The 21,518-nt window shown below is 44.6% G+C and overlaps 1 protein-coding gene and 1 long non-coding RNA gene across 2 annotated transcripts; one reads left to right on the top strand and one right to left on the bottom strand.

Moving 5' to 3' along the window:
• Positions 1–1,345: 1,345 nt before the first annotated feature.
• Positions 1,346–11,837, bottom strand: LOC116942382 (rho-related GTP-binding protein RhoA-D-like). The gene is made up of 5 exons (XM_032954221.2): positions 10,912–11,837; positions 10,375–10,530; positions 5,523–5,643; positions 3,958–4,088; positions 1,346–1,990 (listed from the first exon to the last, which is right to left on the bottom strand). The coding sequence occupies exons 1-5, from the start codon at positions 10,912–10,914 to the stop codon at positions 1,817–1,819; spliced, it is 585 nt and encodes a 194-aa protein (XP_032810112.1). The 5' UTR covers positions 10,915–11,837; the 3' UTR covers positions 1,346–1,816.
• A 1,346-nt stretch (positions 11,838–13,183) lies between these two features.
• Positions 13,184–18,225, top strand: LOC116942384 (uncharacterized). Its single transcript, XR_004402781.2, has 2 exons — positions 13,184–14,172; positions 15,598–18,225. It is a non-coding gene; the product is annotated as an uncharacterized LOC116942384 (long non-coding RNA).
• The last annotated feature ends 3,293 nt before the right edge of the window (positions 18,226–21,518 follow it).

A 21,518-nucleotide genomic window follows, 5' to 3' on the forward strand; every position in this document is an offset into this window, starting at 1 on the left:
TTATTTTGGTGCTGGCAAAGGAGGTCCCGTGATATTTTGAGAAATGCAGTGCAGACAAGACCCCCCCCCCCCCCCCCCCAAGTCGCTACATGCCTCATAGATGCCCAAATGTTTAAGCAGGTTAGCAGTGTACTCTTTGGTTCTATTGGGTAAAGTCACGTAGGTAAAAAATAAAATAACAAAAATCACGACGTTTCGGCCACAACACAAGCGGCCTTCATCAGGTGAAGGGACGAGACTGTCTGGAGGACAGCGCTGGAGTGAAAAAAGCCACGCTCAGATCACGACCTTTAAGCTGTGTGAGAAGAAACAGAGCGCCTTGACAAAGGAATTAGCATATTATTTAGCATTGAAATAGCTGAGTGATTAGCTTGTGACTGGTCACAGAAATGGCTATGTTAAAGTTAAAACATACACATCCGCAAAGGCACCCCTTGACAAAGGAATTAGCATAGAATTTAGCATTGAAATAGCTAAGTTAAAGTATACACATCCGCAGAGGCACCCCTTGACAAAGGAATTAGCATAGAATTTAGCATTGAAATAGCTGAGTGATTAGCTTGTAACTGGTCACAGAAATAGCTATGTTAAAGTCAGAGCATATACATTCACCGAGGCACCTACACTCCAGCGCTGTCCTCCAGACAGTCTCGTCCCTTCACCTGATGAAGGCCGCTTGTGTTGTGGCCGAAACGTCGTGATTTTTGTTATTTTATTTTTTTACCTACGTGACTTTACCCAATAGAACCAAAGAGTATGGATCCTTGCAGTCACGAAAGCTTTAAATCTAGAACAGGTTAGCAGTGACCTTTGAGCAGTATTGAGCTACGTCCTTTGTTTAACTAAGTAAGAATCCTTTAAACCTGAGAACAGCCACCACGATTGAAAGTTTTTAGAACCCCTAACAATGAAGAGGGTGGATTTTACAAAAAGACCAACATATTCAATTACAGAACTTCTTGAACAAGAGTCTTGAGACTGGGTTTCTCAGATACATCGTGTAGAGGACGTTGTTTTTACATTATGGGTGCCTTTGGCTGTATAAGTTTAGGCCATGCCACAGCTGGCACATATGCAAATATATTTAAAATTGTGCTTCTTGATGTGAACTGCTAACTTGGCACAGGGTGGAGTGCAGGAGGTACATCTACCACTCATCCATGTCAGTTAATCCATAATATCTGGGCCTGTCCTGTGATCTGTTTCCAGTGGATCTTTATCACTGAACGTGGCCTTATAGTAAACTTTGCCTGGTATAAGCACCGTGGTGATTTCACCAGCACATCGTGGAAAATGCCCTCTGTTGTTGTAATATGCACAAAAAATGGCATCACTCACAAATACGTTTGTTGCAAAATCATTTTTATATTCATCCAACAGAGACACACAGATAAGAAACAAGCTCACGTCACCCATAGCAGCATTATATAATAATTTATTCTTAAACATATCCTAAACTTTAGGTAAAAAAATGGCTATATTATTTGGATAAAATTAAATACAGTCCATTTAGAGGTGAGAAGAGGTTACTTTACCACTCCTGCCCTCAGACTGCGGGTCAAATTATTTCTGCAATGCACAGCATCACACTTGGGAACGCTTCCGATGTAAGTGGTAGGCTTCCATTTTTTACTCTTTCTACATAAAATCGGTGCGTGGGTAAAAGAGTCAAAACTAAAAATTGGCCGCCTGCCGCTTAAATTGGTAGAATTTCCAAATATGCCATGTGCTCTGCGCTCAAACGATAGCTTTAGACCGTACGTTTTGGTGCCTTTTCTGGCTTGGGGGGGAGAGGGGGGTGGGGGTGGTCACACGCTCACAGGAGACGACAACCGCTCGTCTTCTTGCGCTTGCGGACTTGCAGGGCAGCCCTGGCGGCCATCTCAAAGACCTCACGCACGCCATCCTTGGTCTTGGCCGAGCACTCCATGTAGCCAAAGGCATTTATCCGGTTGGCCATGTCTCTGCCTTCCTCCACCCTCACCGGCTCCTGCACACGGTGCACACCAGGAGATATTGCGGCTAGAAAGTCGTAAACACGCGCGCGCCTGTTATCCTGAGCTTTGGAAGCAGGCTTGGTGGATCACGCAGATTGTCATCATATGCTTGAGACCCCCCCAACCTTGTTGGGCTACGAAGGTGGTGTCTTGAGGCGACAGTAAAGCATCGCGCGCTTTCAGGTGTGCTTCTGCAGCCGTCTGGAATGCTCTTCTGATATTAGAAAGCCACTGGAGGTATGGACTTTTAAATCTAGATTGAAAACTCACTAATTCAAAAATACTTTTTGTCCCTAGTTTGTTGCCCATTCCCACACCTCCGATTAGCGCGGTTGACTTATGTACGGTGCAAAAGAAGTGCAACATGCATACAAAGCAAGGAGAATGCCATTGTACCCACACATTATTTTAGTGAATGTGTGAATGCTAGTTGGAATACTCTTGACAACAAACTAGGGCACAGTGGCACAGTGGCCTCGTATCGCAGGATGCCGATGACATAGACCCCAACAGCTTAGTTGGGCCATCCAGCTGAAACTATCTTATTTACAACATGCACATTGTGGAGGAATATTGTCTACTTTTTATGATGCAAAATAACATTTGTTTCATTTAACAGGTGAGAAATTCCATTGCAGCAAGATTGTAGTCCTCATCGGCCTAAATATGTCCATCATGTAAAATGCTAATAGGCATGTGTATCTGTAGACCAGTGTGTATGGAGTGTACTCTTTGGTTCTTTCAGTAAAGTCACGTAGGTATAAAATTAAATAAATTAAATAAGGACGTTTCGACTGCAACACAAGCAATCATCATCAGTGTTGCAGTCGAAACGTCGTGATTTAATTTAATTTATTTTATACCTACGCGACTTTACCGAAAGAACCAAAGAGTATGGATCCCTGCAGTCACGAAAGCTTCAAATCTAGATTGTATGGAGTGTGTTGGATTGTAGGTCGGGCTGCGTACATGAGTGTCGCACATATTTTACTCGATCCCCAATCCCTCCACTTCACCTCTTTGTGATTGCTGTATTTAAGTTCATTGTGATGATGGGGAATTTCAGTCTGATGATGGCAACGATTAGTAAGTGCGTTCGGTATTCGCACAATTCTTATGTAACAAAGGCTGCCATGAAGGTGCATAATCTCCAAGCTGAAGTCAAAAGCGGAATCCAATGAGCCATAAAGCTCTTTTCCACAGAAGTCCAGTATAAGTCAACAAGTCTCACTTGTCATGGGTTCATCCCATCTTGTTTCATGAGATTCTTAAATTGTATTGGTTCATGTGCATGTTTTACATACTTTACTAACATTTACTGAAGACCCCTGAAGAAAACAGCCAAACAAATCTGAATGCAGGGTCCGAATGAAAAAAAAATGTTTTTTAGACTCAATGAGATTTTCCTGGATAAAGTGACATGGCATGTTGTGCAAAGGTTAGTTCTCTGTATGGCGAGAGCCTGCTCTGATGTTATCAGCAATTATAATGAAAATAAGCTGGCTTGAAATTTCCATCAATCACTTATGTGGCTATTAGCTCTGAGGAAGGCCTTGTGTTTTCATTCGTGGTTGAGCCACTCTGAAATGTGGCTATAATAGCTCAGCTTTGGGCTCAAAGTCAACATAAAATTATTGTCGGCGTTAACTCGAACCATCATCAACTTCACTGCCAGCCACAGTCGAGCCTCCCAAAGCCGTTGGCATCCATCTTGGTCACACGTTGCAACAATCCATCTAGCCCCTGCCCACACGAGCTGATCTCATCCTCTCCATCTCCTCAGCCGATGTTCTCTCAGGCACGTTCTGCCACAACATCATGATCATCGTCATCACTGTCATAGGAATGCGTAACCTCCGCCGCAAGCCAAAACAACCACTAGGACGGATGAACACCCAACTGCAGCAACGACAGAGTACAGATGTATAATGACCTCCAGTGAGGTCGCCATCCCCGTCACCTGCTTTATCTTGGCGAGCTCACGCTTCGTGTTGTCGTCATTGCGGAGGTCTTTCTTGTTTCCGACGAGGACGATGGGCACGTTGGGACAGAAATGCCTCACCTCCGCAGTCCACCTGTCGGTGATGTTACCTGAATGCAAATCAAGGTGTGGTTAATTAAGAAAAAAATCATTATGGTGGGGGGCCAGGGTGGGAGTGATGCTGCCGTTAACAGCGTGGACTTTGAGGTTGCCGATTCCCCCTCCCTGCGCGTGACACGATTTCCACGGCGCCTCCCCCCGCCACCTCTATCCACCCAACAGTATGAATGGATACACCACAGTTAGCAGGGCGCGTGGGGTGGAGTATAGTGTGTGTGGTTACTCCTACGATGTCGGGTCTGTGTGGAAGAGTAGGCCAAAACACCTTTGAAAGTTTGTGGCACAAACTTTCATCGGTGCAAACGATGCAGCGAGACCCCCCCCCCCCCACCCTCATGTGGCATTTATGCAATCTGACATCTGTCCACTCTGTGAAGGTACGGGGCCCTCGTGTAAAGTCGCAGCGGGGGGCGGGTGCGCAACGCGCAGCCAGAGTTACACGCCATGCGGTGTACTTTTCATATTGGCTGCTGAGAAAAGGAAGTGGGCTGGTGCCAGGACATGTTGCAAGATCGTCAAGGTCATCTGTGGATAACAGTACAGTATTGTGTGGTTTTTTTCTCCTATTGAGTAATTGGGAAAAAATTTTAAAATCAAATAAGTAATCTAATTTCACCATCTGTAAATGCCCATGGGCACAATACAAGCACTGGATTCACTCCACTTAATTTACATAAATTCATGATATAAAATTCAATAAGCTGTAACTGTGTATTTATATTCCGAAATGAAGTTGAATTATAGCTCAAGCAATTTAACTGAAGGGAAACCATTGAACAGTTTACAATTCTTACAGACTCGTGTAATGTTTGTATGTATGTTGAGCTTCTTTCGCACCGTACATAGCCAACTGTGCTAAGCAGAGGTGCGGGGGAAGGACAACGAACTAAACACAAAAAGCAGTTACAAAGAAATGCGATTTCAATCTAGATTTAAAAGTGCATCGCTCCAGTGTTATATTAAAAAAACCAAGTCTGCAAATCTTGCAGGAAGGACTGCTATTCAGCCCGAAGGCATGACTCCCATCATCACCTATATGTATGTCATGTGACCACCACACTGCATGTATAGCATACAGTGCTGTTAGCCTTGTCTAAACCACTAGCTCAAGGGAAGTGAATTTGTGGCTGTATTATTGTTTAGACTATCAAATCATAAATAGCTGAAAATATGGCCATCCCATTAGACAAGGCTGAGAGCATATCAGATGCAGTGTGGTATGACATGCAAGGCATGGTGGCAGACGTGTCTTCCTGCTGTTTTTCAGATGCATACCTTTGTGTGTTGTTATTTTTCTTTGTTTACTGCCAGCACACGTTACCGTTGTGATGTTTTTTTTCTCATAATTTACAGGGAGTTTTGTATTTGAAGCCCTGTTATTTTTATCATTGCGTGGCTTTGCCAAGGGCTTGAGGCGGTCGTACCCAGGCTATCAGGACTGTCGATGGAGAAGCACATGAGGATGACGTCGGTGTCCGGGTAGGAGAGCGGTCGCAGGCGGTTGTAGTCCTCCTGTCCGGCCGTGTCCCACAGCGCCAGCTCCACCTGCTCACAGGTAGCCAATGAGCCGACGAATCGCGCAACCTCTGATACAGAAAGAGGAACAACGCGAATTAGAGCACGTACACAAGTTAGGGGCATCACATCGACGCCTAGGAAAAGTAAGCGGGGGTCTTGGGCAGGACACGTCATGGCTCGAAGAGGTGATGGGCCGGCGGTCGAGACAAGCGACAGTGGCCGACCGAGAGGAGAGAACGCGTCTGTGAGGCCAGCCACCACGAAGATGGAATACCGAAGTGAGCCCATGCTGGTGTTCGAGGGAGTGTTGCAATGTGGAACCGTGAGGAATGGTAACGGCTTGGAAAGGCCTTCATCCAGCAGTCCACTGATCATAGCTGATGATGATGAAGTGCCTTCACTCATGGCACTGCATAAGAGTACTTCATAGTGCCTTCATTAATTTATTTTCATGTATCCATCCCAAAAAGCCTCACTGACTCGCAATATACATGATGATCCTTGGTCAATTCTATTGTACGAGTGTTTTGCATCTGCGCGTAAACCAGAGAAATTTGAGACTGACGCCATCCAGACTGCCACTCTACGCCCGACCTTATGGAAGAGGTACATGGATGACACTTTTGTCATCTGGCTACATGGCCGGCCTGCTCTAGACCAATTCCTCGACCACATCAATTCCATACACCCAGCCATCAGATTTATCATGGAAGTCGAAAAAGATGGCAAGCTACCCTTTTTGGATGTCCTAATTAAAAGGAGATCTGATGGTTCAATGAGCCACTCTGTCTACAGGAAAGCTACCCATACGGATTCTTACTTAAAACCGGATTCCCACCACCATCCATCCCAGAAGAATTCCCTCATCAAGACTCTATACCATAGAGCCCAATGTCTCTCCGACCAGGAACACATTGCCAGTGAACTCAAGCACGTACACCAAGCTCTCAAGGCTAATGGTTACTCCGACTACACAAAGCCATCATTCCAACCATGAAGAAGGATCCTCTTGAGGAGGCATTCAAAACCATCACCTTACCCTACATTGCGGGGGTCATAAAAAAGATCTCCAAAATCCTGAATAAACACAAGATCCAGGTCCGATTCAGCACAGTACATAAAATCCGTGATCTGGTCCCGTCTATAAAAGATGTGGTTCCAGACATACAGAACTCGGGCATCTACAAACTAAGTTGCCTCTGCGGTAGCAGTTACATTGGAGAAACCAAACATGTCTCGGACCGAATCCGTGAACATAAAGCAGACTTGAAACACGGTAGAACGAACACCTCAGCCGTGGCAGATCACTGTTATAATTCAGTGGGCTCACATGACATTGACTTCTCCAAGACGGAGGTTCTCTGAAAGCCATCCGGCTACCATGAGAGATTAGTTCATGCGGCCATCCACATATACAAACACAGAGACAATTTAAACCGAGAAGATGGATTCTGGCTCAGTAATCATTGGAAAGACGTGATAAACCATTTCGGTTCTTGATTGATTGTGTTTTACGGTGACTTTCAGTCCGCAGTCCATTCACTGGCATTGCCTCTTAGTACCTTTCACGCGACGGTCAATGGTATGGTTTATAGCATGTTGTATAATTTTGACTGCAGGTATTGTGGTGAATGCAGACATGAATCCTTGTAAAAAGGTTTCAGTTTTGTTGCCAGAAAAAGGGGAAAAACCCTATTATTATATTTTGGTACTGGCAAAGGAGGTCTAATGATCTAAATTATTCTGTTGATATGTAAACTCCTTTGTCAAGGCGCTCTGCTCCTCCCACCCAGCTTAAAATACGCTGCCAAGCTTAGCAGTGTTCATTGGAGCACTGTCTTTCCGACAGTTCTGTTTCTTCACCTGGCGAAGGCTACTTGTGTTGTGGCCGAACACTCGTGATAATTTTATTATGTTTTATTTTTATTATTTTATTATTTCCCTTCAACGTGACTTTACCGAAAGAACCAAGAAGATGAATACCTGGCAGGAGGTTCACAAGGCTACAAACGATATACTGCATACTGTACACCATAAGCCTCCAAAGTGCAGGCATACAAGGTTGTGCCAATAGACCCGGCTTTAATAACGTTACGTTTATCAACACAGCATCCTTAGTTATATTTTGACTTAAAACTTTCGTGACTGCGGGAATTAATATTCTTTGGTTCTTTCGGTAAAGTCACATAGAAAAAATAATAAAAATAAAGTGAACACAAATATCACGACGTTTTGATTGCAGCCTCAAGCCGTCGTCATCAGGAAAAGGGGTTAGCCTCTAAAGGCAAACTGTTTATAAAGGTTTGGAGATGGACGTAGCCCAAGTGTATGAGCAACACCAGCAGCATGGGCGGGGCAGCAACGCCAATGCAGCAAACTCAAACACGTACACCAAGGTCTCAAGGCGAATGGATATTCTGACTACACAATCCATAAAGCCATCACCCCAACCGTGTGGAAGGAGCCATCTGAGGATACAATCAAAACCATCACCCTGCCATACATAGCAGGGGTAACCAAAAAGATTTCCGAAATCATGAACAAACACAAGATCCAGGTCCGATTTAACACAGTACATACATTTCGTGATCTGATCCCATCTGTGAAGGACAAGATTCCTGACATGCAATATCCCGGCGTCTACAAACTAAGATGTATCTGCGGCAGCAGTTACATTGGGAAAACTAAGCGACATGTCTCGGACCGTGTTCATGAACATAATGCAGATTTGAAAGATTGTAGGACCAATACTTCTGCTGTGGCTGATCATTATTTAATGCGGCTGGCTTACACGAAATTGATTTCTGTAAGACGATGGTACTTTGCAAGCCTACTGGCTATCAACAAAGATTCGTTCATGAAGCCATCCATATATTCGGACACAGACACAATTTCAACCGAGAGGAAGGTTATAGACTCAGCAATCATCGGCAAGATGTCATCAACCACTTTGGGTCATGACTTGACTTGTGTTTTCTTGTCAATCAACCTCCACTGTCAGCAGTGTGGTGTGTGGGGCGGGGTGCAGTGATTTCCTGGCGGCCCTTTGCTGCATTGGCATTGCTGCTGCATTGGCATTGCTGCTGCATTGGCATTGCTGCTGCATTGGCATTGCTGCTGGATTGCTGCCCTGCCCATGCTGTTGGTGACGCTGACACACTTGGGCTACGCCCGTCTCCAAACCTTTATAAACAGTTTGCCTTTAGAGGCTAACCCCTTTTCCTGATGACGACCGCTTGTGTTACGATCGAAACGTCGTGATATTTTTTTTCACTTTATTTTTTATTATTATTTCTATCTACGTGACTTTACCGAAAGAAACAAAAAATACTTGAATTTTGATTTAAAGCTTTCGTGACTGCAGGGATTCATATTCTTGGTTCTTTCGGTAAAGTCACGTAGAAGGGAAACAATAAAATAATACAAAATATATTTTTATTATTTTGTTTCCCTTCTACGTGATATATTTTTATTATTTTGTTTCCCTTCTACGTGACTTTACCAAAAGAACCAAAAATAAAGAATACTTGGTTATAATGGTATTTTCTTCTTCAATTTTATCAATATTGTGCTCTTGGCATTGTCATGAGTTGAATCTATTCGGGTTTATCATTGAGCAAACCATCACTCAGTGTGAGAAAACAGTCTGTGGAAGCGGATATTACAGAACTACTTGTGAGGTCTCTTTAAGTGGCCTCTTCTGCACATTAAGGGACAGCACTTTCCCTGCTAAAGCATAACGTTCGAAAGTCAGACTGATATGTTTACTTCTAAAGAGCTGGAATGTATAAAAATCAGATCTAATTATTTAATGATGTCATAGATTTTTTTTGGTGCAGTCGTTGGCAACCGAACTGACACCATCAACTTTGGAACCTGGTTTATCCACATGCAGCTGCCTGGATTTGAACCCATGACCTTCAGCCGTTGCCAGCTCAGCGCCCTTACCTCAAGGTTTACCCAATGGGTGTCACCCTCCAGCATTAATATATCAAACTGTATTTTCTCTCATTGTAAGGGCCCTTTTATCGCTTACACATTACTCAGGTGACCCCCCCCCCCCAAAAGATCAAAGAGACATAATTCCAAAATATGACTACGGAAATGGTGACCAAACAGCGCAATGCATCATCCACTGTTGCCCGAAGCGACGCTGCATCGGAAACCGCGAGTGTATCAACGAAATGACACACGGAACCACTATGCAGCTTACGAAACCTCGATATTCAAGTGTAACATTTCACACAGAACCTAACCATAGGCCAGAAGAATAAGACGAACCCGTATAACTCATAGAGGCAGCATTTGGCAGCAGATGGTCGACTTCCGTGGAGACTTCCCCAACATTGGTGGACAACCTAGAGCCCAGTAGCTAATCCCACACAGGAGGGCTTTTATTCCCAAGTCAGAAACGTTAACAAATGGATATTACACATTCTGCACAATATAGTGAATACCTCATGGGCTTTGTCGACATTATCTTTACAAACCTGCCACTTCCACTCCCCCCTACCCAAATGTGCAATATATTGATAGTATTTTTAAACTAAACGATTTTTAACTAAACGTTTTATTTAATTTTACCAGGTAAGGCCCACTGAGCTAATGTAGCTCTGTTTCAGAAGCGACCTGGCCACAAACGATAGCCCATCGAAATGGCTTATCACGCGGACATTTATAGCAGCAAAATATGTACTAAAATAATAGTTAGGGGTGTTCGTGAGTACAAAGACAGGCGGGGCGAGGTTTGGCTCTCACCTGCTTGCCATCCACCTCCATATCGGCCACGTAGTTTTCAAACACGGTTGGCACGTACACTTCGGGAAACTGATCTTTGCTGAAGACGATGAGAAGGCAGGTCTTTCCGCAGGCTCCATCCCCGACAATCACCAGCTTTTTTCTCAACGTCGTCGCCTGCCGAGGCGATAGATATCACGTTTTGCTAAATTATTTTGTTTCTGCGGTGTAGACATGTCATTTAAGACTCGCGCGTGCTTTTTTTTTCTCTCTCCCCCTCCGTTGTAAACCGTCACACGGCTGCCCGCATCACGTCAGCATTTATTTTACATTTCCTACTTTCCAAAGCCTCATTTTTTTCCACGCACTTTAATCCCTCTACGCAAATTACCGCTTCGTCCTGAAGTTACACGGGCTTTTTTCTCTTCCCCTGAAGTACACTTTTTTTTTTAAGAGCAGCACCTTATAGTGCCTCTGCGCTAAAAGTGCGATCCCATCATCCACCACGAAACCCAAAGGGAAAACCATTCGGCGCGGTTATGAACGTTCGCACTTTACCATGTCTGACGTTTTCCGTATTCTTCTCTCTTCGCCCTTTTTTGTAAGACGACGCAGATTTGTTGTTGTGGTTAATTTTTTTTACCGTAAAATAACTCAATGGTCGGACGCCGTAGCAACGGCAAAAAACCCCTAAAGCAAGCTGCCCGGCTCCCTATCCGTAAGGCGTCGTGTCCTCGTTCTGAATGCCCTCTGTTGGGACGATTGACAAACCTCGCGCGGCACAAGCGCCGATATTATTTGCCTTGCCCCCCACCCCTCTCCTCTTTCCTGTCTAAAGTCCCCAACAGCAGCGCAATCAAACGAAGGCACAGCCAAGGCCGAAACGAGTTGTTTGACCAGTGCGGTCATGCATAGATGCAACGTAGATACCCGAGCCTTTAAGCCACTTGTGTTCACCAAACACGACCCAACCACCCACCCCCCCTTCTTCATCCGATCTCTTCAGTCGACACCCTTACTGAGTCATTTGCTGCGGTGTGTGTGTGTGTGCAATGACTCGTGCGCGTGTAGGTACAGCGGTGTCTTATTCCTTTACGATACAAAACACAGTTAAAAATGCTGGTTCATTGGCTGCGCAGCTGTTCTCGAGTCTTTTTTTAACGTGGAGCTGATGGGGATGTGGAGGTTTATGGCCGGTGGAGACGGGCTGATTGGATTATGGACATTGGGGGCTGGAACGTGGTGAGCACAAGATCGCAAACATTAATCCCAAACGCATGTACAGTACTCGGAATGGGATTTAACAATGCAGCATTGGCAATGGTTCACACTGCTGAAGTTGTTTGCGGATGCGGTGATTGAGGGGATCAGTGAAGATGGGATCTCCAAGCCGATAATAATAATGCATCGACTCTGATGTGTAATAATGCTTTTTTTTCAGGGTTTGTGTATGGTGTGAATGTACAGGGGTGATCCGAATGTCTTGTGACCCCCCCCCCATTCAATTCTCTCAAACTTTATATTTTTAAAGTAAGGTTTATTTATTAAATGAATATGTAAAGTAAAACAATGTTAGGGTTAAATTAATTGGGAGGGGGGGTGGGGGGGTATCACAAAACATCTGTCTTGTGATACCCCAGCCCGACCTACAATCCAACACACTCCATACAATCTTGATTTGAAGCTTTTGTGACTGCAGGGATCCATACTCTAAGGTTCTTTCGGTAAAGTCACGTAGGTATAAAATAAAATACATTAAATCACGACGTTTTGATTGCAACACAAGCACCTGATGATGATTGCTTGTGTTGCAATCGAAACGTCGTGATTTAATTTATTTTATTTTATACCTACGTGACTTTACCGAAAGAACCAAAGAGTATGAACGGTAAACGTTTGGCAATATATATATATTTTAATGCCATATTTTACAACAACAAAAAAGCTACATTTAATTTGTTGCTCCAAAAACCAACTACTGCCCTCCCACCCCAACAATGTGTTTGTTTACAGCTATTAACCGGTTGCATACAATGTTATTTTTACTTGAGCTGGAGTGCTAAGAGTGAAGTTGGCCGCTAGAGGCCTCCACGTCCCGTCGTCCCTTGCACGGAGCTCGACCCTCGTGACCCGGCACAAACTAAACCAAATCTTGACTTAAAGCTTTTGTGACTGCAGGAATTAATATTCTTTGTTGAGGGAAAAGCCCGGAGGGACCTGGAGAAAAACCCAGCTACGTGACTTTACCGAAAGACCCAAAGAATATAAACTAAACGAACTAAACGTTTCATTTTATCAGGTAATGCCCACTGAGCGACGTAGCTCTTTTACTGGTAGGAACCTCCTGGTGACACCACCAACCCACAGGGGATTATTGTGTCCGTCCATCGTGCATCCAAAAATGGGAGGGGTGGGGCTGGGTGGAGAGGGGAGGGTGGGGAGGGGCTGGGTGGGGTGGGTGGGGCTGGGTAGGGGGTGGGAGGGATTTGGGCTGGGTGGGGAGGGGCTGGTCACTCCGTGGTGCCCTTATAAAACTCAACGTTTAACCTACTCACGCCGGCTTGTGCCCGCCCTCACAGTCGGGCATATTTGCGGAATACCCCACGTGGTGCCGCCGTTGACCCTGGCCATTGACCAAGCAACCCAACGTTCCTACCAGCTCCCTCCGCAGGAATGTGTTTTTTGAGAAGCGACCTGGCAATCGCAAGTGATAGCTCAACCAAGTGGCTTTTCATCACGTGGAGATGTATAGCAACCAAATTACTGTGAAACGCACGTCGAGTCTAAATGTCGACCTGGCGAAATATCCACGCGACCACGGGGGGGGGGGGGGGGGGGGGGGGTAGAGAGACAGAGACACGCCAACTCCACATGTACAACAGGCGTCGTCAGGGTCGAGATCGAACCCACGACCTCCTGCATACCAGACGAGGTAGTCAACATCTCCTAGCCACCGCGGCGCCCGGGCGACAAAGCAAAGGGGCAGACGGCTGCTCTCACCGAGACACGGAGACTCGGGGGTGAGAGACACGGGCACGGAGAGACGAAGGCAGGGCTCGGAGCTAGGGCTAAACGATTTTTGGAAAAATATCCGATTGCAATTTTTGTGACAGATATTGCGATTTGATATGCGATTACATTTTTTTAAAGTCAAGCTTCAGTTCAATATTCACTGTGTAATATATTTCAAACATGTGATGGAGCATTAACACATGATACCATCAAAATATGAACTGCTCTATATATTTTAATGCAAGGGTGAGAACTTAAAAGATATGAATTGCTTCTAACATGTATTTATTAAAATATTTTAATTGAAATAGAACAATCAAACATAGAACAATTGTTAAGCCCAGCGTCGGGGACGAATATCTGAACCGGTCCTGGGGCTCCCGTTGGTCGACTCAGCCTTAAATCAGTACCTGGTGCCGTGTGTTTACAGGAGCACTTCGGAGACAAAGGCGGCCAGCCGGGTGTGGTTCTGGCCACACCACCCTCGTGAGGCGTGTGCCGTGCCGGCCTTCATCGGGTGCTCACTAACTGCACTTGTCCCAACAGTTTGGAGGATCTGAGTTTGTTTGTATGGTGTGTACTCTGTTTCATCTGCGTCACGTAGTTGGAGTTTAGAGCCCTCGGGGACCAATCCCTCCCAGTGAACCCTGAGACCCAGCCACCTTGGAGTTGGGGACCTCCACCTGGCACCCTGGGACCCTCCACCTAGACCTTGGGATCCTGCACCTGGAGCTGGGACCTTCAACAGGGACCCTCCACCTGAACCCTGGCAGGGTCTCTGCCACCTGGAGTCGGGGACCCCTTGAGGTGAGCTCGACGCTCGTTCTACGTTGCTCGTGCTCAACAATCCCTCCACCACGAGTGAAGCAAGACATCCGCTTCCTGTGTGTGCGAAGCTAAAGCCGATAGCGATTCAATGCTGCTGACAGGAACTCGTCATGTAGGCGTGGACATTGTGTGTTACGAATTGATTTTCTCCATAATAGAGGTTTTTGGGTTAGATCGGGTTAATATAAATGCGTCGTTAAACCCGCCACCACCCGATATAGTCAATTAGTAAGGTTTGTCACGTGAACAAAACGTGCCAATTCGTTACTAGATCAGCACACCGGTGTGTTGGAGAGTAAACCCACAACATTTGCAATTCGAGTATGACGTTTCGCTATTAATTACAACTCGCATAATGAGTTGGACAGCCAGAGTATGTTTACCTGACAAATCTTAATAATTGACTGTGTCGAGTAGTGGCGGGTTTAACGACAAATATTTACATTATATAACCCAAAAACCACTTCTGAATAATATCGGTCGCGAAAGCCTGCGTGTTAAATTTGTCTTCTTCCCGTGACCTTTTCAAATCACGCTTGTGCCTAGCTTTGGATCGAAAGTCTGTTTGGTTTTGGCAAATGCGAATCCGATGTCCCAGGGTCTTTAACGTCCATGTTACAGTCACACAGGAGCAAGACCTCTGGGCAGTGAGCAGGCCTGTGGAGTCTATTCTGCCGCAATGCACGTGCTTACTTTCAATCCGTGTTTTTATTCGTGCTCGTTTAAGAAGTCGTTAATTACGTAGTGATTTTCCACAACGGACGTTTCCATGGAACTCCGTTTGCATGTTCAGACCGCGTTTTAAAGTCACAATCAAGTATCTCGAAAATGTTTAAAATGTTTTCACGTTTAAAGCTTTTAGCACTCCGATGTTAAATGTTTTAGAATGTTGCTGTTCTGCCACTAGGGACGCTGTGTTTTGTTCGATTTTAAACGCTAATTTGAAGCAAATATATCGATTTACCAACGCAATTGAACTGTAGGCTTTTTTTCAAAATCACTGTGAAACTGAGCACTGAGACCTTCTTTTGAAATTGTTCGTAATGTTTGTGATTGTTCTTCAAATATTGTTTTGGTGTCGATATAGCAGTTAGAATGCGAATTACAAAAAAAATGTGCACTCGCAGTGGCGGGCAGTGACCTATTTATGGTGATTTTTTGTGTCTCCGTGCTTCGCCTCACAGCGATTTTGTGCAAAACTTTTGGCAAAATGGTGGAATTCGATATGTTTGCCCCAAAAAGAGCGTTTTAAAGGGACATTCTAATGAAACGGTGCCCCCTACGCAAACAGCGCCCCTAGCGGTGGAAGAGCGCCCCCTAGTGGTAATAAAGTTAGTTGTATGTATCCCCCAAAAATTCACCATTTTTTTTCCTTCTCCCTTTCATCTCTCTGCTGTACTCCAGGTTCCTGCTCCCATTTGGACTTCACTCCGCTCACCTGCACTTCATACAGAGGACACACGACAATACATCCACATTAAAGCACTTACATTGAATTAGCACTCACCTTGGTTGAAGTTTTATTCCATGCCCATGGATGGGATTTGAACTTTGAACCTAGAACCCTTGCGTTGCCATACTGTCACTGTGTGTGCAGAGCCACCCGTGTTTCCTACAGGTGGGTTGGGCTTAGAGGTGCTCAATATGATTGTACTGCATGCACGTGGCTCATCGTATAATTTGTATAAGAAACCAAAAATATTTACTGTGGGATTTGAACCCATGCTAGGAGAGTAAGAGGCTACATGCGTTACCACTGCACTAAGAAGGCTTATAGTTGCATACTCATGTTCCGGTTCCTAAATACGTGGTGATTTAATCATTGCTATTTAACGCTTACAATTGTTTACAGTATATATTAAAAATATATATATAAATGACAAACTGTACTTTTTAATGGATAATACCGGCATATAATTTAATGTAATAAGAACAAATATAAAAAAAGCTGGACTCTCACCCTCATTAAGAAGCTAGTGAGCTATCTCATTATGATGATGTTAATTGTGATTTGACTCTTCCATAGCAGTCAAAGGAACAAGGGTGGAAAATTCACTGGTGTAACATCATATCCAAATCTCGACATTAATGAAAATTTTAACTATGGACCATATAGTAAACCACTGGACTCTGAGCTCTTTCGATTGAAGAAAAATCTACACAAACTATCCTGAAGCCTTCTCATGGCTAGCAGACCTCGACATTGGTATGTTTAGCTTCTGGACCTATTGCCATAATACGCAATAGAATTAAAGTGTTTTTACACATTCTGACGAGCACACATCCTTCGGGGAGTGACGAATTGAGTCGACCTAGGGGACCAGATTATCACCACTGATGTTAGCCGTGAACTGTAAGCGCACAGTATGGTCAGTCCACTGGTGGATGAATTCCCTCCCCAAGTCGCCGCCACCTGATGATGGTCTTGGAAACAACAATGCATTCCGCACCTGCACATGACCTGACATCATCGCTCCATCTTCCTGGCGGACGTACTGATGGGTGCATTCCATTCCTTGGCTGCCACGTGGTTATTATTCTTGACCATCACCCATCATCCTTTCGAGCGAGGAATGTGTCCTGCCCCAAGCTCACGAACACCAAGGACTTTGTGTCTCCACGTCTGTGTTTGCACGTATGGATTTCCCTTAATGTGTTTGTGTGTGTGTCTCTGTCTTTGTTGCCGTTGCTCACGCGGCGATACAGACACGACTCATATCTGTCCATCTACCAACACATAACATATTACCCGCGATTTTTTTTCTCAAGGATAAGTGGAATCCTGTGGCCCAATTCATGCTTTTATCCAGCAGTGGTTTGATCATGGCTGATTGTGATGATGAAGAGCAGTCATTGTATTGCTTATGCCAGTCGCAGCACGAATTTCAAGAGTGCATGGTCATCAGTAAGCAGGCACCAAGTGTAATTTGAGCATGCAAATCATCGTGGGCATTACAGTGTAAAATTACAGCATACTATGAAACCTTAAGCCATCACTTGTAGCGCAACACAATATTACAAAGGCACGCATAATTTCCAAATGTTTACCACTCAGCATGTAGAGATACTTTATTATTATATGCTATTTAAATAAGAGCCTTTATTTTGCACAGCATTGTAATTGCAACGTAGTTCATGATATACGTCACAGAGGACAGCATCTGAGAGCCACGTGTTCACATGTAACCCACACTCCCAGCAATACAGCCAACGTGGAAAAGAAAGCGGCATCTAATCACAAGTTTTGATTTTAAAAGCAAAAAAAAAACATTCCAACAAGTTGCCGCTGCACCGCACATGCGAATTAACCGAGCGGACAGGTCGCAGAACAGGAGCGCCAGAGATTTAATGACCGTTGCAAGAAAGTCCTTACAAGAAATAACCTACGGTTTGATGAAATATATCTTACAAATTTGCGGCTGATCTTTCACAAATGGTCCTTCCTGTCCGTGAAATTAATCGATAGGTTCGTGATCTTAAAAGTCTTGAATTCATTTAGGTATGTTTTATTTGTTTCATCTGACGGGATTTCGTGTGTGTGTGTGTATAGGTAAATCTTTGTCGCTACTTTTATAAATGGGCGGAGGAGATGTTAAAAAAACAAAATCTTGGTAGATTTTAGGGAAATGTTGAGAGTATTCCCATGTAACATTATTTATGATATCAAAACACCAACGATATGCCCAGACGTGATGGCGTTGAGTTCAAACTTGGGTGCTAACGTGTTGAGATTTTAACATGTTCTCAAATAGCATATTCATAAACATTTAAAGTAAAACAGCTTTTGCTGTGTAGTTCTCACAACCACTGTTAAAATATATTATAATTTTAAACATCCCTGTTACTATACAACCTTTTTACGGTTCATCTCGTATTGATGTGTAGTTTTTAGAATTTTTTTTACATTATATCTTACTTCATATATGGGATTGTTGCTTTGTATATATATCTCTGCTGAAGACTGTCAGTTGTTATTGCACATTCACAAATGTTCACAGCATTTTTGGTATGAAATAAACTGGCTAACGCAAAGTTTGGCTGTCATAAACATAAACGTTTAACATTAAAGGATAAATACTGAGAAAACCACCCAACACACATTTGTGCATTTTTCTGTATTTGCAAAACTAAACATTGAATGAAAGTAACATTCTTCGAGTCAAACAATAGAACATCTTACATAAGTTAAATAGTCTTTGCAGCTATCTGTCAAAATGTATGTCGATGCGATGTCATTAAGATGCGCAGTGTGTTGTGAGTGGACTATTGTACCTTCTGCGGCTTTTGGTGGTGGAACGTTTATTTGAGGCCTGGCAGGTAGTTTCCCGACACGTTTTGGCTGCCCATCAAAAAAAAGACGGGCCACTGCACGCGCGCGCTTTCAGATGCGCTTCTGCGGCCGTCTGGAACGCTCTTCCTTCCGATATTAGGAAGCAACTGGAGCTATGCACTTTGAAATCTGGATTGAAATGTCATTTATTATTGTGTTTAGTTTGTCGTCCTTCCCCCGCACCTCAAATTAGCACGGTAGGCTACGTGCGGTTCGAAGGAAGTTGAACATACGTATGTACACACAATGTCCCCCTGACAGAGCTGCCCCGTTTTAAATGGTCCATGCACAATTCGTCATCAATATCACCCTTTTAATAGTCCATCGCACAGGGTTAATACATTGCGTGTATCTCCCTAGTCCCCGCGGCCAGTCCATTAAACTACTCTAATGTCATAAGTTATGCCACATTGCAGTGTGCGGCACTAACCCTACCCACTCATGCTCTTATGCCACACAAAGCAATATCATGGTGAGCAGGCATGGGAGTAATTGCTACACGTACACTCCCCCCCCCCCCCTTCCAAACATGTATCTTTCGTCTCCTTCGCACAACACGGAGAATTCAGGACTTCCATACAAGTACTGTACTCAGTATCGTATTAGCAGTACGGCACTCAGAGCAATGGGAAATAAACCTGCAGTGTTTGACCGCGATCACTCAGAACAGAACCATGGGTCGTAAAAACGACTCAATGCTGGATTTGCAAACACGAAGGAAACATCATCAGAGCAGCAAGTCACTCCGCTCCCTCCGGACGCAATCATCTGGTTCAACCACCTCAACGTAAAATCATACTTGTTGCACTACATCCACATCAGCCATATGAAGAAGTACTCTGAACAGATTTGGTCATGTGAGCCACGGCCTTATCGTGTTATTACCATCGAACCATCGTTATATGAATGTACTGATTTGGAATACCGGACTTTTAATTGCTCATTGCGATAGAACGTTATATACGTTATATATTACGTTCAGTGCTTTGAAAGAATTTCGCGAATTTCGAGCGATCGTATGAAATAATTAAAAGTGTATAATTCCCGAAAGATTTTACGTAATTATAGCATTGTATAAACAACATTTAACACATATCCGAGAGCAAAAATGTGAAATATCTTGCTTAAACCCTGTAGTAAGTAAAATCATAGAGGTCATTAAAACGGTGGTATTAAAAAAAAATTCACTTGATCACAGAATGCAAAGCACAACAGTTTGGTGAATGGCATGTGTCCTTTTAAATTTCTTTCAAAGAGCAATTGCTCTCCCAATTGCTGTCCCCCTTTCAAAAATAAATCGTACGGCCATAATAACAATAATAATTATATCCATTAAGAACTACAGTTTAATAATTGCACAGAAAAAACACCCAACAACTTGGCACTGTTTTCCACCGATGGAGGAATTTCAGATTCGTTTATCTCAAAAGCCCACTGGTTATAACCACCCCCAAGTTTATACAAAACACAACACACATTGTGGCTCAACATCAATCGAACACAGAGAGAGAGAAGAGGTCATAACAATGGCGGTGAAACGAAACGTTACAAAACTCTATGTACATTTTTGCATGGACATTGGCTGAATATTGTGTACTTTCTTACATTTTCGCAAAGGTTAACGATGTGGGTAAACGTTTACACGATATACATATTTGAATTTATATGCAAAAAAATTGAAAAATGCACAAATGTACGCCTCAATAACAAACACATAGAGTACTTGGCCATGCTTTTATGTATAACCTTGCATTTGTGTGATTTTGCATCGTGTTTGCTTGTGCTTACACATAACTTACGAGTCACTGACCGGCTACGCACACTTACAAAGGTAAATATCCCCCCTCCCCCATATAGCCTGCAGAAGACTGTTGGGGCAAGTGCTGTTAGCAAGCACCTATGAAGGCCGGAATGGCACACGAGGGCATGATGGGTGGCCAGCACCACGCTCGGCTGCCTTTGTCTCCCCAGTGGCGACGCACCAGATACTCATTTGAGGCTGAGTCAACCTAGGAGATGCCCATGACCGGTTCAGATAATCGTCACTGATGTTAGCCGTGAGCGGGAATAGAACTCGGGTCGCCGGGTTTGCAGCACGGCGCGCTAACCACTGTGCCACCGCTCCTCAACGCACACACACACACGCGCGCACGCACACACAACAACAACCGCCATTCGCCACCAAGTGGCGGTGACGTCACTACGACGCTTGTGCCAGGCCATGTGCACCTTGAGGCCACGTGAAGTGTCGAACGCCCGCTGGTAGGATGTCACGGGGCAGACCCAGGTGCCACGAGTCGACTGACTGAGATGACTGGCTGATGCACCACCTGTGCCCCCTACTGTGCCAACCTGTTGTGCTTTAGCCACCCGGCGCTCCGCTCGTTGTTGTGAGCGTCGCTCCTCCGCCCTCCGTTGTTGTTGGAGGGCGACTGCCTCCAACTGCCTAGCAGCGTCCTTCACGAGCCTCCTCCACAGAGGCCGATCTTGACACCGCTGGTACCAGTTATGGGCAAGTCCACTCAGCACCACGTCCTCCTGTACCACATCACTCCATCTCTTCTCGAGCCCGTGCCGCGCCCGTTTAGCCCCCTCGATCCGGCCGAACAAAAGCTGTTTCGGCATGTGGTGGCTGGGCATGCGGGCTACATGACCCAGCCAACGCAACCTTGCCTGCCAGAGGAGCTCACCGATGGGACCTTGCCCAGATCTTTCAAGGATTTGTGAGCTCCTCACACAATCCAGCCTGGTTAAACCCAGGATGGATCGTAGGCAGGCGAGCCTAAATGTTTCTAACCGGCGAAGATGTTCCATTAAGGGGGTCCACGTTTCGCAAGCATAGAGAAGGGAGGGAATGACCGTGGCCGAGAAGACCTGAAGCTTAGTGCGGAGCGACAGACCAGGTAGCTTCCACACAGCGTTACGCAACCGATTAAAATATATTGCCGCTCGACTGATTCGGAGTGAAACCTCTGCTGTTAAACTGGAGCCGGTC

Source organism: Petromyzon marinus, chromosome 14 (assembly GCF_048934315.1).
Source record: "Petromyzon marinus isolate PM22_M1 ecotype Great Lakes invasive population chromosome 14, UKy_Petmar_22M1.pri1.0, whole genome shotgun sequence".
Classification (NCBI taxonomy): domain Eukaryota; kingdom Metazoa; phylum Chordata; class Hyperoartia; order Petromyzontiformes; family Petromyzontidae; genus Petromyzon; species Petromyzon marinus.

Excerpts from the sequence above, each read along its gene's own strand:
- LOC116942382 (XM_032954221.2), bottom strand. Across the intron at positions 4,089-5,522 it reads CGACAGTCCTGATAGCCTGG|GTAACATCACCGACAGGTGG; the intron begins GTACGACCGCCT and ends ATTTGCATTCAG. Across the intron at positions 1,991-3,957 it reads AGCTCGCCAAGATAAAGCAG|GAGCCGGTGAGGGTGGAGGA; the intron begins GTGACGGGGATG and ends CACCGTGTGCAG.